At 45.7% G+C, this 21241-nt stretch overlaps 1 protein-coding gene across 2 annotated transcripts in view; it reads right to left on the reverse strand.

The window, feature by feature from the left end:
- LOC144769393 (histidine--tRNA ligase, cytoplasmic-like) overlaps positions 1–21241 on the reverse strand; it is a 178461-nt gene that overhangs the window by 146269 nt on the left and 10951 nt on the right. For both annotated transcript variants that reach the window (XM_078653448.1, XM_078653447.1), the window contains exons 2-3: positions 10454–10543; positions 1049–1168 (exon numbers count right to left, since the gene is read on the reverse strand). In XM_078653448.1, the coding sequence (XP_078509574.1) occupies positions 1049–1168; positions 10454–10543 (210 nt within the window). The remainder of the gene's footprint in view (positions 1–1048; positions 1169–10453; positions 10544–21241) is intronic.

A 21241-nucleotide genomic window follows, 5' to 3' on the forward strand; every position in this document is an offset into this window, starting at 1 on the left:
TGATGAAGCACAGCTTAACGGTTAGGAAAAGGAGTTAAAACGGCGCCACTCTCTTACAGTTGCACACAAATTAGTGAGGTAGACAATGAACGAATGTATGACTGGTACGAGACCCTAGACAAACTCAGACCCAAAATGGAGGAAAGCAGAGCACTAGGATACCCACTGCATACATGGTGGAGATGTCTTAAACTGAAAATATCAAAAGGCAGTGTCATAAAAGACATGCTGGTCCTTCTGATCTCCATAATTTTGTGTTGTTTGGTTGAGGGACCCAACACTAGGCTGTACATTGAGACAGTTTGATATGACAGCATCTAAAACAATTATAGAACCAAAAACACAAATTGGACCCATGATCTTTCGCACAACAGCACCTGGACTATTTTAGCCAGGAAACAAATTACTGATACCTTAACACTGAGAAAGTCATATTTTGACTGGGGCTAGAAACCAATGGTAGATTGTATGTGAATGGGAAACCAGATTTTCCAGATTAAGAGTTTTGGAGTTATTTTTCCGATTGGGGAAGGGCCACAGCTAAATGAAACAGGTGAGCAGGAAATGCTCATTATCTAAAGAGGGAGGAATCCAAGAGAACAATGTGATTCAAAATGGCAAACAGATATGAAATTCAATGATATCGTATACATTTGGTTGTTTTTGGTACATGAAGGAAGAGGGTTGTTAATGGGGGAATAAAGGAGGGCTTCCTAAGAATATTTAAGATTCATGACCACTGATTTCCTGGTTGATGAAATAAAATGATTTGGACAAATAAATGTGCCAGATTAAATGAATTTAAGGATCCTATTCATGAAGAAGATATTATTCAACGAATTATGAATGTTAAAGAAATTACCAAGACGGAGGACAAACAAAATAGCTGATTAGAAGAAACAGATTGACAAATGAAGCTGTATACTCTGAGCCACAAATGATGCATTAAAAAAGGCTATTTCATGTTTAATATTGAAGAAGTAATATTGGCATCTCTAAATCAGGAGTCTGTCAGCCACGTCTGAATTTAAACAATTCAATCACGTACCTTCAGTTCGAAAACAGGCGTGTCAATGGTCTCTGCTCCGTGGCGCTTGAAACAGTTGATTATGGTGTTAAAGACACGCTCTCGGATCGCCATCTGTTTTGGGTTGTAATCCCTTGTACCCTATAGGGGAAAATGAAAAAGAAAAGATTTACTTATTTTTTAATTCACTTTGTTACTAGGGGTGAAAAGCCCAAAATTCACCAGCACACAAATCCTACCACATGAGGCAGTTGCCATCAGCATATATTCCTTTGTTCTTCGGGCACAGAGGGGCAAGTTGCCCCAGAAGGAGGATGAACTTCTTGTTATTATATTATGGGTGTCTGTAAGGTGCACAGAATGTAATCAGAATGGCCTCCTAGCCTATACAATTATCTGGAAAGAGTCCATAGCATTTTAACAATTCCATACACAGACTGTGAGCCTTGTGATAACAATTTTAGGTGTTCTCTTTCATGTACAGGACTGTTTGGTGTGGTCAATCTAACATGTGCAAGGCTGATTGATGGACTGATATGTGCAAAAAAGTAGAATAGGTTAAAATTCCAGGCTACATAACCTATTCACCCCTACATCCTTCCCAGAGTGGACCCACTTCACCAGTGACACTATTTCAGTTCTCACCTTCAACATTTAATATCTTAGGTAGCAGCTGTTTTTGGGTCTCGCTGGCAATGCATCCGCAAGGATGCATTTGTCCAGCTGGAGACCAATAGCGATCTGTTACGGGGGAAGGAGGACAAGAGGGTGCACAAGCTTTTTCAGGCTGGATTCGTGTGCGCGAACGCGCACGTTCCGTCCTGCGCCGCCCTCCCATACTCCCAGCCTAACGCGCATGCATGCACACAGACAGACAGACAGACAGACAGACAGACACACACACACACACACACGCACGCACACGCACTTACACTTACACAGACACGCAGGCACCCAGACAGGCAACCCCCTCCTCCTCCCCCACAGTCACACACGCATACACACAGACTCCAAGACGCACGCACGCACGCTCACACACATACACAGCCCGCCGCCGCGCACACACATGCCCCCCGCCCTCGCAGGCCAGCCACAAAGCGAAGCCCCACTCACCGGCAGCAGGACTCTTCCTCGGCACCGGGGCGCAGGGTAGGCTCCTGCCTGCTCCGGTGCTGCAAACAATCGCGGCTCTTCCGTGGGAGGCGGGGTAGGCTCCCGCCCTCCTACTTCCTGTTTCCGGTTGTCCCGCCCGGCCTGCCTGACTTCCTGGTCGCAGGCCGGCGGCGTTGCGCGGTTGCGCTTCTGGGATGCCATGTAAGTTATGGTGAACCTGTGTTGTGCAGGCTCACATTTCGACCGGCTCTCTTAGAAATGAGGACAGCGTTCAATTCATGAAAACTCTCCTGCTGTGCTGCTACAGTATTTTGTGGTACTCGAGCGCTATGAAACAACTTTCATGCCAGCGCTACATAAACGAAAAATAAAACATCTGAAGGAGGTACCCATAAAGTCTCATGGTATGTGCTAGAATGTAAGTACAGTTGACTGTTAGATCTGCTGCTGTCAAAGAGCCCTTGCGGCGAGTTCCGTCTGGGGTGCCTGGCTCCAGGCTGCACAGGTGATTCCTGTGCTAATCCACGATGAAGCCGCACAGGGCACCTGTCTAGCCCCCTTGGAATGTGTCTAGGCAGCCATCCAGCAGAAATGTGTAAAGTCATACGCTGCAGCGAGTATTTTAAATGGGCGTCGAAGGCCCGTGTAGAGACAGACCCCTGCTGTTTGCTTTACTCTCTGTAGGCGGCACCTGGACAACGAGCCCTGTGAAGCTTCAGTCAGTGAGCGATTATTAACCCTGCAGGTATTCATGAGGACGCGGACTCAAAAGGTAACGCCCAGTCGATGCTTGAACTAGAAATCTAAAACTTTGCACAGTCATGAAAGTGGCCGTGGAATGCTTAATCGAGAGAATGCAAATAAGATCAGCTCATATAAGGCAGATGGGTAGCATAGCTGCCAAGTTTCTCGGGTCCATGCCTGACTAAATTGAGCAGTCTTGGTTTTTTTCTTAGAATTCTGGGACTTGTAGTCTTATTAGTGTGACCAGATTTGGAGAAGCATAACTGAGACATGGCAGACATTAAAGTAGCCTTCAGTTTTACTTGTATATCTGGCCTGCCCCTTTTTTGCGCAGCCATGTAAATGTATGTGTATATTTATATGCGTGCGCGCGTGTGTGTGTATGTATGTATGTGTGTGTACATATATATCATCTTGGTAAATATTGTATACACGCATACACATTTATTAGCCTATGTTTACAAATAGCAACAGCTGGACCGCCACCTTGCGCCCCCTCCTTCCCACTAAGCCTCTCTTCGGTAAACACACAGTAAACTTCTCCTGTGATGCCTAGCAGAAATGTAGATTATTTCAGACCTTGGTATTGAATTTTGTTTTTGCTTTTTGGTGTTCTTTATTCCTTTTTTTTTCTCTCTTTTTCTTGATCTTCTACTTTACTCTCCTTTGTTTTTCTTATTCCTATTGTAAATTTTGTTCATGATAATGTCTTTCTATTTTTGGATTGATATATGACAGTTGTTTGTTCTGGATTTTTTGGAAAACCTACTTAAAGAATTGTGAAACGAAAAAAAGACTTCTAGGCGTCGGAAAGAGATCCTAGTTTTAAATTCTGCTTTGCAGGGTGACCTGACCCCTTTACTAAAAACTGGGACATGTATTAAAAATTAACAAAAGTGTCGGGACACCAGGATAGACCTTTGAAAACAGGTAATGTCCGAGGAGATCTGGGACGCCTGGTCACCCTTAGTCTTGTGTCCAGGATGAAACCTGGACTACAAGTCCAAGCATTCTAAGAAAAGAGGACTACAAGTCCCAGCATTTTAAAACGAAATACTGGGACTAGCCTATCCTACCATGCATGGACTTGGGACACCTGGCAGCTAGGTGGTAGGCCACTAGGTAGGTGACTGGCAAGACCGAGTCCTGCAGGCCAAGACTGCATGGACCAGAGCAAGGAAGGCAGCTCTGACACTCAGAGCAGCATAGCTAACACAGTGCTGTGCTGCAGAATACCAACGTAAAGTACTCGAACAACAATGACGTCTGTCTTATAAATGTCACGAAAAAATGTTAATATTTCACTTCTGTTCTTGGATGTACGTGAAAATACAACACATATTGCATTACAAATGCTATAGGTGTCACATTTGTGAAAGTTAAAACTATTGGCATTGTAAATGACAAAGCTATTACTTTAGCTATTTTCACAACCAACACATAAATAAAAAAAAATGTAATTTACAATACCAATGGCTCAAACTTTCCTAATGCGAGACCTATTGCATTGCAAATGCTTGTCTTACAATGAACTCCCTTTCAGGGAGAAAATATACTTATCACGTATGCCTGGTGTTTAAGTCTACTCTGAACCACTGGAAACCTGACAATACACCTACGCTGCAGAATTCTTTTTTCCAACTGTAATCAGACTTGCCAAATCCTTCTCAACAAACACAAGCTAAAAAGTATGTCCTGTGCAAATACCTAGCAAATTGAATTCCACCCACCTTCTCCACCCATAGGTTTAGGGCTGCCTGTAATTGCAACCTAATCCCCCACCTAGATGCTTTAACTTGTTCTCTTGCCTGGATTTTTACCTTCAAATATTGTGACATTCTTATATGCTAATTTGTCTTTAATACATATTTATTGCTCGTCTTAACCTCCCCAATAACGTAAAATAGATCATGCAAATAAGCACCTTGTTTTCTTCCACGATATGAAATTATTACACTTAAGTAAATCACTGCTGATGTTTTTCAATGTAACCAAACCACTAACTGATGACATTTCCTATGTAACATAATTTCAACTATTAAACCCTCTGCTGTGCCATTGGATATAGTAGTTCACACTGTACAATAAAAAAGAAACACGCCACAAACCTGGGCGCTTTTTTAAAGGGACCCAGAACCTTCTTTATTTTACTTATTTAGGAAGTGAACAATGGAGTGGGCTTCACATTTAATCTCTTCCGGAATGGAATTCAATATTAATAGATGCAAGACAGCAATCTGCAGGACCATTTCCAATAAAACATGGTTCTTGGGAGTTCTCAGAAGTTTCTGTCTGCCCAAATGCAGCAACTGTATCAGTCAATGCTATGATTTTCTCCCGTAGAGAGATTGGACATTTCCCTTCCGTTACTTAAATAGCAGTTGAGCAGATCTGAATGTCACTGGCTTCAATGATGAAAACCAACATTATTCAAAATAGAGTAATGTTTGCTTTAGAACGAGTAGGGCTCTGTGGATCAGGATCCACATATGTGCTTCAAAATTGAAGCTGGCATCTGACACCAACCCTAGATTATTTGTTGTTTTCAAGAAAGCAGTGATAAGATATTGGAGGATCTTAGCCATACTAATCCTATGGCAATCCCAGAAACATGCAGAACTGCTAATAAATAAAGCAAGTTCAATTCAGAAAAGAACAGTAGGAAGCAATTTATTTGGACTGTCCGATAGGTACGTAGCAGAGAAACATCAATTTTCACTCGAGCATTATTGTGCGAATGACACCTCAGGGAGTGCTCTATCCCCGGTCAGCATCAACAGCCCCATGCAGACTTTAATAGGGTCTTGTTTGGTCCATAACCAGGACATAACACAATTGAGCACTTTACCATGGAAGTCAGCTACTATAAGGAAATCAACATCAGGAGGTTTTTAAAGACTCATCTCGGGAACGTGAAGACTTCTTAGTGAGTTTCTTAGTAAATAAATGGCTAGGGTCTCGGTTTAAGTTCCACACTAAATCCTCTACAAGCCCACTATATGTAAAAACACTGAATGAAGTAAAATGATAAATTTAGGAACCAACTCACTGGGCAAGTCATAATTGTTTGCTCACACTTATAAAACTGCTTATAGCTACAGTGTAAACATGTAAAATATTAAGATGATGGAATGGGTTTTCATTTGCCTATGTCATTTAAACTATGTTTCTATAATTATGTTACCAAGTTCATGCTTTTGAGGAAAATAAAAGTAAAAGCTTCATCGTTCAACATTAAAATAATGATGCTAAATAAAGAGGCATTTGTGACTAACACCAAGTAATTGAGCACACCGCCCGGTTGAAAGCTGGGACAGTGAGCTCCCCTGTGTGGGTCACCTTAACAGGGGAATGCAGGGCAAAGAGTTATAAAACAGATTTCCATTTTGTCCCGTGTAACAAAGATATTCAGAACATGGAGCATCCGTTTGTTTGAGACTAACAGCTTCTATGCCGGTCTCTTTGTTTTGTCCTTATCTTACAAATATTGGCTAAGAGAGTGAACATGAAAGTGGTTTTAGTTGGGTAGAAACTTAGGAACAGCAAGAAACTATTGTAGTTGCAGTGTGTGCATGGTAAAAAACATTATACCCCCTAATTATTAGGTTTCCTAGAGTTACTGAGAGCCATGTAGCCTGAGAACCGACTCTTATCATGGAGCTGGTTTAATTAATTAATAGATAGCAACATTTATATCAATAATGTTGCACATTAAGACAGGTTTTCATTTCTGTACACAGGCGAATAGATGGAGTGAGTGGAGTCCTAACTAAAACCTTACAAAAAATCAAAACTAGAAGGAACATTCTGTGCAAATAGTTAACTACTGTGCCATTCAAGCTTCTAGAGGGAAGCTTTGATTGCTGTTTTAAACTGCTGCTGTGTTGGGTTATCTCCGATAGTCAGAAGCTTCCCATTCTAAGTCCAAGAAGGCCAAAATGCTGGAATCCAGACAACATCACAGTGGTTTTGGTTTAGCTAGGAAGTGCTGATTGTCTGATCTTGTGTTGGGTGAGGGGATGTATCTTTATCAAGTATCAGAGAGGTACCTCGGGGATGTCCCATTAATGGCTTTAAAACTAGTGTTAGAAGTTTGAAACCGGTTGTATTGCAAGTGGAAAACCAGTGGCTTGATAGCAATGTGGTGATGAAGGAGCAATACTATAAAGCTCTAGTGGTGAAGTTTATGACTGTAACAAGTGGGGTGAAGGAGTGGTAAGGTAGGCCCACTACAAGAATATTTGAACAGTCCGGTTTAATAACCGATGAGTTAATCAGTATGTAGGCAGTACGGAAGAGTATAAAAGGATGTATTTTGTGTATATTTGGGACTTGCTATCAGGCTGCAGTGGCCATGGTGGTAATGAAAGTCTATAACAGCACGGAGTGATTAAACATAATACCCAGATTTTTCAGCACATGTTGCAAATATCAGTGTGTACTGCTGAAATTTGACAGAGCTACAAGTAATGTTAGTCACAGAGGAGTACAGGACCTTGATGAACTCAACTTGAGGATGTGTATGGCCAACAAATGGCAATAAGACTGTCATACATATGTGGTAAAATAATCAATAAAGAAGTGATGATGTCACTGAGGGAAGTGGTATAGTGAGAAAGTAGGGGAAAGAGACCAGACCAAAGTCTTTGGGTTATTAACAGGTAATGGAGGGTGAGATGATCTGCCCGCCTCAAACACTGCTTGCGCATTATCCAGACCTCTTTTCTGAAGGTGAACCCAAACAAGATAGAATTCCTGGAACAGCAAACAAGATAGAGTACAAACCTGGCTCAATCACATGAACTATGACGTCTATGAACCCCAACTTTCACTGAATGCCAAGTCATCTGAATTGCCCCTTGGCACCAACCTCATCCTCAGGAAACATTTCCCCCCAAAAAACAGACAGGCTGGTACCAGCTCTATAATCCAAATAAAGTCAAACTGTTTCTTCCAGTAAGTGACTTCAGAACTGCTGTTGAAGCCTTCATTTTCTTGAATTTGGACGGTGTAAATTTTCTACTCCGTAGCTTTCCAGACTAAACATTGGCACCCCTTAAGGGCATCCTAAATGTTGCAGCCCTATCATTTAGGGACTGAAGAAATATGATCACCTCCATCCTGAGGGAACTCCATTGGCTCCCCATGATGGCCCACACCATTGTCAAAACAAGTTGCATCATTTTAAAAGCCAACACGACCAGCACACGGCTCATCTTGCGTACAAGACAAGCTCACTATCTCAGCACACCCACAACCAATACAACATCAGACTGTAGACAAAAGTGTAAAAAAACAACAAAAAAAACAAGACAGCAGCAGGCCTTTTCCATCAATGCACCCAGGATCAGGAACAACAACTCTGCATTCATCAGGACTGCCCCACCGCTACTCTAATTTAGGAAAGAGTTGAAGACTTACCTCTTTAAACAACACTACATCACAATACATTAACCACCCACAACCCATCTTCTTCTCCCATTACCCAATGAGTTTATGCTTTCCTTTCACCATGTGCAGCGCTTCGCTGCCCTGTGTTAAGGTTCATACTATATAGAAATACCACATAGATACATATAACAGAGAGTCCGCCAGACAGGTAGCAGGAAAAGCAGTCTGGAATGGAGCCAGCAATCCCAAGGGATTTTAATGCTACACAGTCAAGTAGACTGGTTGGCAGTGCCAAACGCTGAGGACAGAAAAGGGAGTATGAGGAGGGATGAGCCAAAGTGATGACTTTTACACAGAAGGCGGATAAGAAGGCATCATCACACTAGAACCGAGATAGAGATTCGGGTGGCTGAAGATCAGGTTTTCGCGTATTTTGGGAAAGAAATAAGGTTGAGACACTGGGCATTAATTTGAGGGCCAGGTGGAATCAGCCTTTTTTATTTTATTTTTCATTTTAAAGGAACAATAGAACCACTGCGGTTTTAAAGCATAAGAGATAATATCAATTAGGTGTCAGGGTTTGAATAAAGAGGTCATATACAGTAATACCTTATAGGTTGAATACAGAGGTTTTATAAATTCGAGATTATAAATTTTGGGTGGGCACGTTGAGTACTGGAATGAGTTCTCTGGGTGAAGTAGAGGCAAAGTCGTCTAGCACAACAGAGGGCAGTTGTGGAGTCGTAGGGATGTAAGAGGAGAGGCTGAAGCGGTCAGCAGCACATTTATGGTTAGTCTGATCATATGAAGAGAAGTACAATGCAAAGCATATTGCAGAGAGACTAGACAGACAGATTATTGTCCACCAAAATGAAGAAACAAAATTGTTGTCTATGTCAGTCATAAACGTTGAAGATAGGTGATGGTGTTTTGAAAGTAGGCAGATTTAGAGTTATCCATGGGCAAAACGTATACTCAATTTGATTTCTGAGATTCAGATAAAAGTCTCAAACTATGATGTTGAGAATACTGAGTACAAATGTCAGACACTAAAGTACTCGAGGTGGCCAAGAGTCAGCAAATTAGCCTTGAATGTGGAGCATAGTACTGTTAAATGGTATTCGGAGGAGAATGGTGGGGTCATAGGTGTAAAGATGGGGGCAGTCTTAATGGGTTTGTAGAAGAGAATGCCAACTACTCCACCTCTGAAGAGCTGCCATTTCATGGTGAGGGCTGCAGACGTTACCGAGTTTTTGGGACCAATCTCAGTTTAAATGGTGGTTCAGAACTGCCAAGGTGATAAGAGCTGCAATTGAAGGTGTAGAACAAGCCAACATTCTAACAAGAAAAACTGACAGAATTCAGTGGCAAATTACTGTAAGCTTTTATATTTGTTTGCAATTTAATCTAGGAGACTATTTGAGACTATACAGAATAAAGAACGATAGTTTGAAAATAGAAGTAGAATGCATATTGTATGTAATCCAAAGAGGGTGTTTGATCCTGACCCACAGACTGGGCCCAGCAATCAATAGGAAGAGGACAAACATGCTACCACTTTGAAAGGTAATGGAAACAACACATGATTTAACATTTTGCACAAAGAGGGTCATGTTCAGCAATATCTTGCCAAGAGATGCAAAACAGTACCCTGTCAACCTTACCTGAAACAGTACAGAACAGGGGTAGGAGAAGGAAATATTTACCTTCATGAAAAGAGTGGTAAATATAGAGAGCATAACTTTCCAGCAGAAATGAAGTAGACAAAAACATCTAGACTTGATTAAAAAAAAGTCCTTGGTCAGAGTTAGGGGAAAATTATACTTGCAGACCCGTGGTAAAACTGGAGTCCTATTAGGGTCTGGGGAGTCAGGTGCTCACCCCGGATTGGCTGACACTAGTCATAACCATCTACAATCAAATCTTATGTTTTGTGCAATGCGCTACTTCAAACTGTAAAAAACTACATTACCACAAACTAAAGCATCTTCCAAAGCCAGAGTCATAATCTGTAACCCAAATTCGGAGCAGTGACAACAAAGATGATTTAATTCTAGAACCATCAGTGCCTTTGCACTCCAGTACAAATCAGCTGCTCTGTGGGAATTATTATTCAAACCTTATCGAAAACTCCTTGGCACATTCATATTTTATTAAAAAAAGAACTGAGAAACTCACCTTTGGTGTTTTGAGAACAAATTTGTGTTTCCCTTCATCACTCTTGATGTTTGCCTTCCTTTCCACCAACTTTGCTACATCATCTATGCTCTGAAAACAAAGTCACAAAATTAAAATTGTAATTATGCAAATTATGGCAAAAATACGCAATCTCCCACCTTTGCCAACAGGTTTATATTTTATATTCAAGCATTTGAGAGCATTTAGAAGGTTCCTAAAATGAGGAACCCAAGATATGTCCATAAATAAATGTACAAACAAAATCAGTAGACAATAATAGATCCACTCAAACCATTCCTACAATTATTTGCCTCAGTCCACTTGCTATAGCAAGCCAGAATTAATCAGGAAGAGTTCTTTTTAGGGGCTAGGCACCCTTTCTGGCAGCTGATAACAGGTGCTCTGCTTGCTCACAACATGAATGAACAATAAAGATGCCTTTAAATCTTGTTATCTTGTCACATTTGCTCGTGTTTCAGAGACAGAGGTCATAAGTCAGTTTGTCTTCCTACATTTACTTTTATTTCCGTGACTGAAGTTAGAGAGTTTTTTGTAAGGTGAACTATGTGACAATCGCGTGGAGACCAGTTCACGAGTCAAGTACATAACAGGTAGGTTGAGAAGATTATTCAACTTACCAGACATGCAGGTCTAGTGAACTTTTTATGAGTTTTCGAGCCCTATGCTACCTGCAGTCAATCAACATGTAGGCCTCCTGCAAAACTGAACAGTTGTACCTGAGAATGGAAGTCAACTTCCATCACAATTCCTTGCCCCCAAGTTTCCCCTAGCCCTGCAGTAGGATGTGTAAAAAGCCTGAGCAACAGGTACCCAAATGAATATCTTATAATTGAAAAAGAAAATCAAGAAATTTGTTGACTATTAATACGAATGTACAACAAATAACTTCAACATTCAAAACCATAAATCGGGTCTAAATGGTCAGCAGGGTCAGAAAGACTGAATTTTATGTAGACAGAAAATACCCATGCTTTTTAGGTCGAGCCTAGAGTCAGCGTGCATGCGCTGCTGTGCGAGGCATGCTGTATTGGAGTATGCATTTGAAGCCCTGCCCACTCTCCGCCCATATTTTTCATTGACTTGTGCCATTGCCCTTCGTGAATGCTGGATCTGATTCTTAAAAAGGCTTGTTAGTCCCTCCTTAGTACAGCCTTGTCTTCATTTGTAACCTCCAATGGAAACTGGCCCTTTTACTTGGCTTGTTACACAGTGTGGGTTATAAGTAGGTGAGCACTATTTAGTTAATTACTGACTAATGGGGACAATTAGCAGGTAAATGTGCCTACAAGGGATTTCTTTCTACGCAGTCAGTTTAATAATTAAAACATACAACAATGCATATAGGTTCCAACTGGTAACCTACAGTGAAACAATCAGTAATTCAATTTGTTCAATTGTTAAACTGAGTGCATAGAAAGAAATCCCTTGTAGGCATATTTACCAGCTAGTACATACATTACCCAAGCCTCCATTTGGTTCCCCACTTTTTCATGCTGTATAATGAGGACAATGGCAACTGCTTTTTGTTGTATTTGCAGCACGCCTACACAGGAAAATGGCAGACACTTTCGTATTGAGCGCTATGGCGCTCTAACTTTAAAAGTGCCTGCCCCCCTGCACGAACTGCCGGCACAGTTGTTTAAACCGCCGGACCGCAGAACGGGAATTCTGGACTCTGTCAATGCGACTACACAGGCTTGGCAGCACCTGCTGAAATTGCAAGCTGGAGCGATTTTGTACTCCCCGTTGACTCCGTTAGAATGGTGCCACTAGCTGCCTCGGTGCAGGGAAAAGGGGGTAACTCAGGCACTCTTCACTCTCAACGTCCAGAAAATAGGTGATATGTTCTCAGAGGGTACCGCAAAGAAATGGGAAGATGTAGGAGCCGCCGCTGAGAACGCCACTCTGCTTCACAGATGCCAGTTCCATAGAGTTAGACACACCCTGCTGGTCATCCTAGGAAGTGATTTAGCAGAACCGACTGAACTAGCTCCCCTCACATATGTGCTCAAAGCCGACTCCCCAACTCAAATAGCGTCTAAGATTTGCAAACAGTGTCTGATGTACCGGGAACACTTCTATACAAAAGTTCGACTTGCTTGGTGCAAACTGACTTGGGCAGGGACCTTGACGACTCAACATGGAAATCCTGTTTCGAGAGTACAAAGCGTATCTCTAAGAATGGCAGACACAGGTTGATACATTTTAAATACTTGAATAGGGTGTACTATACGCCACTGAGACTGTGTAGATATGGGCTATGTAACACTGCGGAGTGTGAGCGTTGCGGCGAATGCATTGCGGACTTTCACCTGGCCTGGCTATGCCCAGGCATCGCCAGTTTTTGGGTGGGAGTCTTTAAAGAAATAGGAGAGATCATAGATATAACATTTGTCCCTGATCCAACATTAGCATTGTTAGGGTACTCTTAGCCCACATCAAAGGCAGTTAGAAGACTGGTGGACATGGGTCTGCTGTTAGCCAGGCGCAGAGTAGGGATAAGCTGGGCAAGTGGCCCGACCCCTACGATCGCAAGTTGGTCAAAGGACATGATGTATTGTAGTATGCAGACTGAGAACTATAGTGAGCTTCTCCAGCCAAGCAGCCGACCTAAATACTTCTGGGCACTGCACAAGACATATCTATTGACTAAAGAAAAGGACGCTGAGAGCGAGGCCACTCCTGCACACGGGGAAGAGGGCTAATGCGCGCGAGGGTGGGCGCTATTGTGGGAAGTCTGCCTAACAAGACCATTGTGTATCGTCTGACTGAGCGTCAGACCCTGTTGCATTAGCAGGTTGAGGAGGTGAAAAGTGCCCTGGAATAAGGGAAAAGAGATGGAAGTATTGTTGTATTAAACATAATGTACTGTGGGGAAAGCAGACAACTATGATTACATGTTGGCCAGACAGGCTGTGATATTGTAATTTATACGCGATGATTGCACAACACTGCCAATGTACTGTATGCTACTTATGTCTCTTTGGTTTAAGAAAACGTTAATAAAGAATTTATTAAAAAACATTTTTTAACTATACGGCCACCTATTTAGCTTATCTTTCAAAAAAATTAAAAAGTGCCTGCCCCCTGCTTCCACAGTACAATGGCAACACTTTTTTTAGGGCTCGGACTCCTCCCCACTGAAAGTGGGAGGAGTTTCGAGAACTAATGTTAAAGAAGAAAAAAAAGAAGTATCTCCTAGGGCTTTGGCCGAGACAAATTCCACACATTCCTTTGCGTGTTCTGTCATCTGGCCAGTGATTCGTCTTCGTTGTGTTGTCGTTTTAATAGGCTTGAAGTGATAGGGTAAATGTAGTTTTGTTCCGCCATCTTGGGCATATTTCGTTCGTGCTCGCGCAAAGAAGTACATTAATTATAATTAGGAGCTGTCAGGGTGCCTCCGTAAGTGAATCCAGATGGCCGGGCGCGTTCACCATTCAGCAGCGCTCAGCGCGCAGCTGCTGCAGGCCAGGCCGGGAAAGGGCTTCATCAGCCTCACTTCACTTTGTAAGAATTCGAGAGAGTGCACTGCGTCATATTTGATTGCTGGGCTTGATTCAATAGATGTTGAATACTCACTATTATTGATGTAGTAAAGTTGCGTTTTGGTATTATTTCCCCAGAGCTGCATACCTATAGCAGCCGCGAACCGTGGCTCTGTACGTCATTCTACAAACTACAATTCCCATCATGATTGGCGCCCGGTGTTTTTCCTGCAATACTAGGCTTTTCTCAACTAGTTTCCTTTTCCTTCCTGCTTGACTGGCTGAATCGCGGGCTGAATCGCACCTCCGTTGCCACAAAAAAGTAGTAGGTAAAGCTTTCTGGTGTTCCCGAAAGCTTTTGACGTTGGGTTCTTTCTCGATTTTTAAGCTCTGGCAAACCTCTTTGTGAGAGGTTGCCCCTCCCTTTTCACATTCATTACAGTGGTCCCGTGGACGCTTCTTTTTCTTACAGCGCCCACTGTCGCTCACACTCCAGTATTCGGCTGCCTCCCCGCCAACATCCTTCAGGGTCTCTACGCGGCCCTTCTCGGCTCCGCCATCCTATCCGCACACTTCCACACGCCCCTCGTCCTATTCGGGTTTCGGCCACCATCATACTGCAAGACAGCACCTCTGCAGTGCGGCCCGAAGTGACTGACATAAACGGCCTTCTTAACCGTCGCCTTCATAGGCGTTGCCTCAAAGAGGAGTTTTGCGGTGTGAGCAGCCAGTCTCAGAGGTGCCGCTCCGGAGGAATGGGGAGTAAGTATCACTGGTGTTGAGGCGACCTCTCTGGCAAAAGCAGCCCCTTCTCTGTGGTGCACAACACCGTCTTCTGATTGGTGAAGGGCGATTTGGTGCCTACCAGGCAGCGTTTTATGTACGCCACTTTAGCTGTTGGCACTGATGCTCGGAAAGAGGACTCCGGGATGGTAACCTGCTCCATGGTAGTAAAATCATTGTAAACCAGAACCCGGGCTTTGTATAGGCACAGCACTATCTCGTCCCCTTTCTAATCACTTTTATACATCTGATTTTGTAAACCCACACCATCCGAGCAGCTGCCAGCTGGGGTCTTAATTTCATGCGTAGGCAGTGTTTCAGGGTCTATGCTCATGCAATCCTTGGCCTCTGTGCCGATGCTTTTAAGAGCAGCACAGACGTATTATCACTCAACCAAGCAGCACTAGTTTTATTGTACTTTTTATTGATGACATCCCTTATTTGACATCCCAAATTTGTTGAAAGATGTGATCCCGGACCCTCCAACTTGGCTGCACAGATGTTTGGAGTAGGCTAAACCCACGGAGCTGTCTTATTAGAATTGGATCGGCGGCGTAACGCAAAACAAATCCCTCTTCCCCCGCAGAATGTCATGAGGTGCCCGAGTCTCCAGTGTCTCAGAGACTGTAAGTGACATTGGACTGAATGGGGGGGCCCTTGAAGAGTTGGGAGGCCTTTATCACGCTCCTGAATTAGATCATGTAACCAACACATTACATAGAAAGCTCTAAACTGTAGCTTAAACCTACTGAAGTGTTATTGTGGGTTCGGTCAATGTAACTTGCAAAGTGTACTCCAGGGACGTCCAACATAAGTCCAGGAGGACTGCACTATGGCTAGACTTGCTGAGTGAGTAGCTCTATAACTGATTAACATATATATATATATATATATATATATATATATATATATATATATATATATATATATATATATATATATATATATATATATATATATATATGCGCTCCATTCGGGTTCATTGTTTCACATATATATTATTCTAAACAGTGAAAATCGGACATGTATTTTAACTATTTTGGGCACCTATGTTTAACACAGACCTCGGCAGCGGGTGTTTACCCCGACTGAGCTATCTGAGTTCGACTGAATCCTTTATATTGAATTCGTTCAGTCAGACCAGGTACTTAGAGCTGGCAGTCACCATAACCTTGTGAGCAGGGGTATGACCTTTGGGTATCTTTCTAAACCAAGATGCTTAGTCTGGGGAAACCTGATTTTACCATGAAACGCGTTAATAGCTGCTTCCTGCTTTAGGGGACAGCCCAGCTCTGGACTTTATCTTGAAGTGTTGCTTTGTAGATCTGGGCGCCTGATTGGGGGGGGAAATAAGTTACAATGCAAAAGGTCTCGCATTTATGTGAGTTTAAGCTATTGGCATTGTAAATGGCAATGCCTTTTTATTTGTGTCTTTAAAACCAAAACATAAATATAAGTCATTGTCATTTAGAGTGGCGGTGCAGAGTGGCGGTGCAGAGTGCAGAGTGGGGGTGCAGAGTGGGGGTGCAGAGTGGCGGTGCAGAGTGCAGAGTGGCGGTGCAGAGTGCAGAGTGGGGTGCAGAGTGGGGGTGCAGAGTGGCGGTGCAGAGTGCAGAGTGGCGGTGCAGAGTGGCGGTGCAGAGTGCAGAATGGCGGTGCAGAGTGGCGGTGCAGTGCAATGTTGGTGCAGAGTGGCGGTGCAGAGTGGCGGTGCAGTGCAATGTTGGTGCAGTGGTGCAGAGTGGCGGTGCAGAGTGGCGGTGCAGAGTGGCGGTGCAGAGTGGCGGTGCAGAGTGGCAGTGCAGAGTGGCAGTGCAGAGTGGCGGTGCCGTGGCGGTGCAGAGTGCAGAGTGGCGTTGCAGAGTGGCGGTGCAGAGTGGCGGTGCAGAGTGGCAGTGCGGCGGTGCAGAGTGGCGGTGCAGAGTGCAGAGTGGCGGTGCAGAGTGGCGGTGCAGAGTGGCGGTGCGGTGGTGCAGAGTGGCAGTGCAGAGTGGCAGTGCAGAGTGGCAGTGCAGAGTGGCGGTGCAGAGTGGCGGTGCAGAGTGGCGGTGCAGAGTGGCGGTGCAGAGTGGCGAGTGGCGGTGCAGAGTGGGGGTGCAGAGTGGGGGTGCAGAGTGGGGGTGCAGAGTGGGGGTGCAGAGTGGGGGTGCAGAGTGACAGTGAGTGCAGAGTGACAGTGAGTGCAGAGTGACAGTGAGTGCAGAGTGAGTGCTGAGTGACAGTGAGTGCAGAGTGACAGTGAGTGCAGAGTGACAGTGAGTGCAGAGTGACAGTGAGTGCAGAGTGACAGTGAGTGCAGAGTGAGTGCAGAGTGACAGTGAGTGCAGAGTGACAGTGAGTGCAGAGTGACAGTGAGTGCAGAGTGACAGCAGAGTGCAGAGTGACAGCAGAGTGCAGAGTGACAGCAGAGTGACAGTGAGTGCAGAGTGACAGCAGAGTGACAGTGAGTGCAGAGTGACAGCAGAGTGACAGTGAGTGCAGAGTGACAGTGAGTGCAGAGTGACAGTGAGTGCAGAGTGACAGTGAGTGACAGAGAGTGACAGTGAGTGCAGAGTGACAGTGAGTACCAAGCACACACCCACCAGCCGTCAGTGCACCCTTCCACCAGGCACACACACCTCCAGCCGGCAGTGCACTTTTCCACCAAGCAATCGCAGTATGGTACACTTTACTTTTAAACATATTCATATAAAGCACAGCATGCCACCATTGGTAAAATTACAATTCAACCAACATACTTCCACTACACACCACATGCACACACTCCATAACACATGGCAAAAAGACATTGGCATTTACAATGCCATTAGCTCAAACTCAAATAAATCCGAGCCCGATTGCATTTCTAATGCTTGTTTAAAATTACTTTTAAGAAGAATGCGACGTCTGCTTCTAGGACGCCGCACTTTCTTTTACCTTTATTTATTTAATAAAATTGCCTGCTGAGCGCAGTGCCTTATTTGGGGACACCGTGCTCAGTTTAATTTTTTTTTTTTACTTCACTAGTGAGCGCGGTGCCTGCTTCAGGGACACCACACTCTGTTCCTTTTTTTTTTTTTACTGTACTGCTCAGCGCAGCGTCTGCTTTACTTTAATGGGAAGCGTGGCATGCGCTTAACGGACACCGTGCTCTGCAATACAATAGGTCTCGCTTTTGGCAAAGTTTGACCTATTGGTATGGTAAATGACAATCCCTTTTATTGCCTACTAGATCTCACTTCCTTTTTAGAGTTGCACATTATGTTATAGGAGTCTCCTATATCATCCCATTACTAGTTGACACGAGTTTACTATTATCAGGTTCATCTATAAATAATACGGCAACCTCTAAGCTTCTAGTCCAGAGGTTTCCACCTGTTGGTGGTTAAGGAGAAACACAATGGTTTAAAACAAAATGGCGAGCGGCACACAAACGACAACAAAACTTACTGATGTACATGTGTTAATAAAATGATAATAAATTAATTTAAACTGGAAAAAAGTACATTTATATAGCACTTACTTCCCCTGACGAGGCGCTGAAGCACTTTTAGGCTAGCAGTTGGTGGAGATGGTAATTCTAAGGGTTGATGTCTTTAAAAAGAGATTTGGTGATTATAATAAGAATTTTTCTGGAAGATTCAACAAGTCTGAAGAGAACAGATTTGTTAGGGAGGACAAGTTTGTATTTTATCGCTGTGGGAGTGTGTATCACATTGCTCCCTCACCTCGTTGTCCTGCCATTGGGAGGACGTGTACGAAATGTTGTAGAAATTGGCATTTTGCAAAGGTTTGTCGTGATCTGAGGAGAAATAGTAATGTTGTTGGACACGGCCTCGTGGCGTGGTCCGACCCCATCCGCATGGAGGGCCCGGGACGACATCGGCCCTCCATTTACCTACTATCGACCCCCCTGACACGCACATTCACGAACCATCGGCGCGAGCAGGCTCCCCGGCCACCTGCAGCTCTCCCCCTCCCGGGTACCCCGGCAGAACCTGCTCGCCAACGCTGCCAGCCTGGCACCCTGACCAGGCCACCCTTTCCGGCCCGACTCCATCTTGGGACCCTCACGGCCCGGACACGTGGCCGCAGCCATCCCGGGCCCGGCCCCAGCGAAGCCCAGACATTGAGGCACCAGGATCCTACCAGGTGGTAAAGTGGCCACTCGACCAGACCCCGGAGGAGGAGAGTCTCGATGGGCCTTCCACCGCCCCCGGACGCCTGGTATCGATCGCTCTCCCGGCTCCCTGGGCGCTGGCTCCGCCCCCCTGCTGGGTGTCTGGACCCCTTCATCCCGGCCCCTCTGAACCCCAGGCGCGAGGGTCCGGACATCAAAGCCCTCCAGTCCTATATCTGGGCCAGCCCCGGATCAAGACGGCAGTTGTATCTGGAGTCGAAGCCCTGCTGACCTCGTCGCGGCTGATCCTGATCCTAACTCTTGCACCTGGAACTACCTCCGAGGCCCTGCTGACGCTGTCGCGGCCTGACCAAGCTGAACCACCTCCGAGGCCCTGCTGACGCTGTCGCGGCCTGACCAAGCTGAACCACCTTCGAGGCCCTGCTGACGCTGTCGCGGCCTGTCCAAACTGAACCACCTCCGAGGCCCTGCTGACGCTGTTGCGGCCTGTCCAAGCTGAACCACCTCCGAGGCCCTGCTGACGCTGTCGCGGCCTGTCCAAGCTGAACCACCTTCGAGGCCCTGCTGACGCGGTCGCGGCCTGACCAAGCTGAACTATCTTCGAGGCCCTGCTGACGCTGGCGCGGCCTGAACCCTTGAACTATCCACGCACCAGTGGGTGCCAAGACTGTCCCGCTACCCCCTTCCCCCGAGACCACGATATTACGGATCCCTCGATCCTTGCCGCTACCCTGCCAAGAACTTGCTTTGAGTACTTATATAAAGATTCTTGTGAACATCCTTCCTGTGTAGTGTCTATCTGTAAGTAGTGTGATTGCTCTGCTGTTACGATTGTAGGCGAGGAGCCTCGCCAAGGAGGCCTCCCTACGGCGCTCGGCCTATTCCATACAGAGAGGTGGGCCTCGGGCGGACAGTCAGACACCTTCTGTCTCCCCTAGGGGTCGCCTTTCCAACATTGGTGGCAAGCGACGAGATCCGAGCCCACGCAAATCGTACAGCGAGTAACACGTCACTACTGACAGAGACCCACAGCCACGATGACTACTAAGGAAGCCGGAACGACCGCAGAATTCCAGAAAGACCTGTTAGAGGAGTATACCCATAAAGAACTTAAACAATTTTGCAAAGACTTGGGTATCGCTACCACTGGACTAAGCACAAAGGACGATTTCAAAGAAGCGCTGCAAACCTGGGTGGAGACCAGAGAGACCCCACCCCAAACGAACGATGACATTGTCCGAGAAGTACCCGTGAGTACCGTCATAGCCCCCATAGAGGAAAGAACCGCCAATTGGGACCCGGGCCTCTCCCACGAAGATGCCCGGGAGCGAGAGAGGAGTCGGCTCCATGAACTAGAGCTCGCCCGACTACGGCTGGACGGAGAACTCCAATTAGCAGAAAAGAAAATGGCCCTTGAACAACTGCGATTAGAGGGAGATCTGGAAGAGAAGCGGCGGCAAAGAGAATTGGAAGAAAAAAAACTCGCATACGAACACGAGCGTGGCCTCAAAGAACTCGAAATCAAAGCCAAACTCGAAGAAGCTGGCGCCACGGTAGCCCGGAACCCCTCACCTCCTGCCGACCCAAAGGTCCACATCCCGAAGGATATCGTCAAGGAGTACTACAAGAATGACGATATCCAGCAATGGTTCAAGGCGTACGAAGTGGCCATGACCGCGCACCGCATCCCGCGAACAGACTGGGGTGCCGGCTTATGGGGGAGATTCGTCAGCGAAGGAAGAGACACCCTGCTGGAGCTGGCCGACGACGTAATGTCCTCCTATGACCACATGAAGGACGCCCTGCTTGTCCGGTATGGCCTCACCCCCGAGATGTACCGGCAGAGATTCAGAGACTGCAAGAAAATCCCCGGTACCACGTGGGTCGAGTACGTGAACTTTTATAGCAGGGCCCTAGAAGGATGGATAAAGGGCAGCAAAGTGTCCACCTACGAGCAGCTGTTCGACCTCATCGTTTGGGAGCACCTCTCCAACAACTGCTTTGTCGAGCTCCGACAGCATCTACTCGACAGCAAGCTAACCGAGCCCCGGAAACTCGCCGTCGAGGCAGATCGATGGGTGAGCACCCGGGTCCCCCGAACACCGATTGGAGAAACCGGTCAGGGCGGCTGGGGGCACCCCCGCCAACGGGGGGGCGGAGGAGGACAGAACCAGAGCCGAAGCTTCCCGCCGGCCTCGGGCCGGGGTCCCCCTCCAGGGAACCCCCCGAGTAACACTTCGCCGTCCCGGAAGAGGGACCCCCCAGCACGGCCAGGGCCCCCCCCGAACATTACTTGCCACAGATGCCAGCGGACCGGTCACTATGCCAGTGACCCCCTCTGCCCCATGAACCAGCGTCCCGGCACCACTGGGCCTCCGA

Source organism: Lissotriton helveticus, chromosome 7 (assembly GCF_964261635.1).
Source record: "Lissotriton helveticus chromosome 7, aLisHel1.1, whole genome shotgun sequence".
NCBI lineage: Eukaryota > Metazoa > Chordata > Amphibia > Caudata > Salamandridae > Lissotriton > Lissotriton helveticus.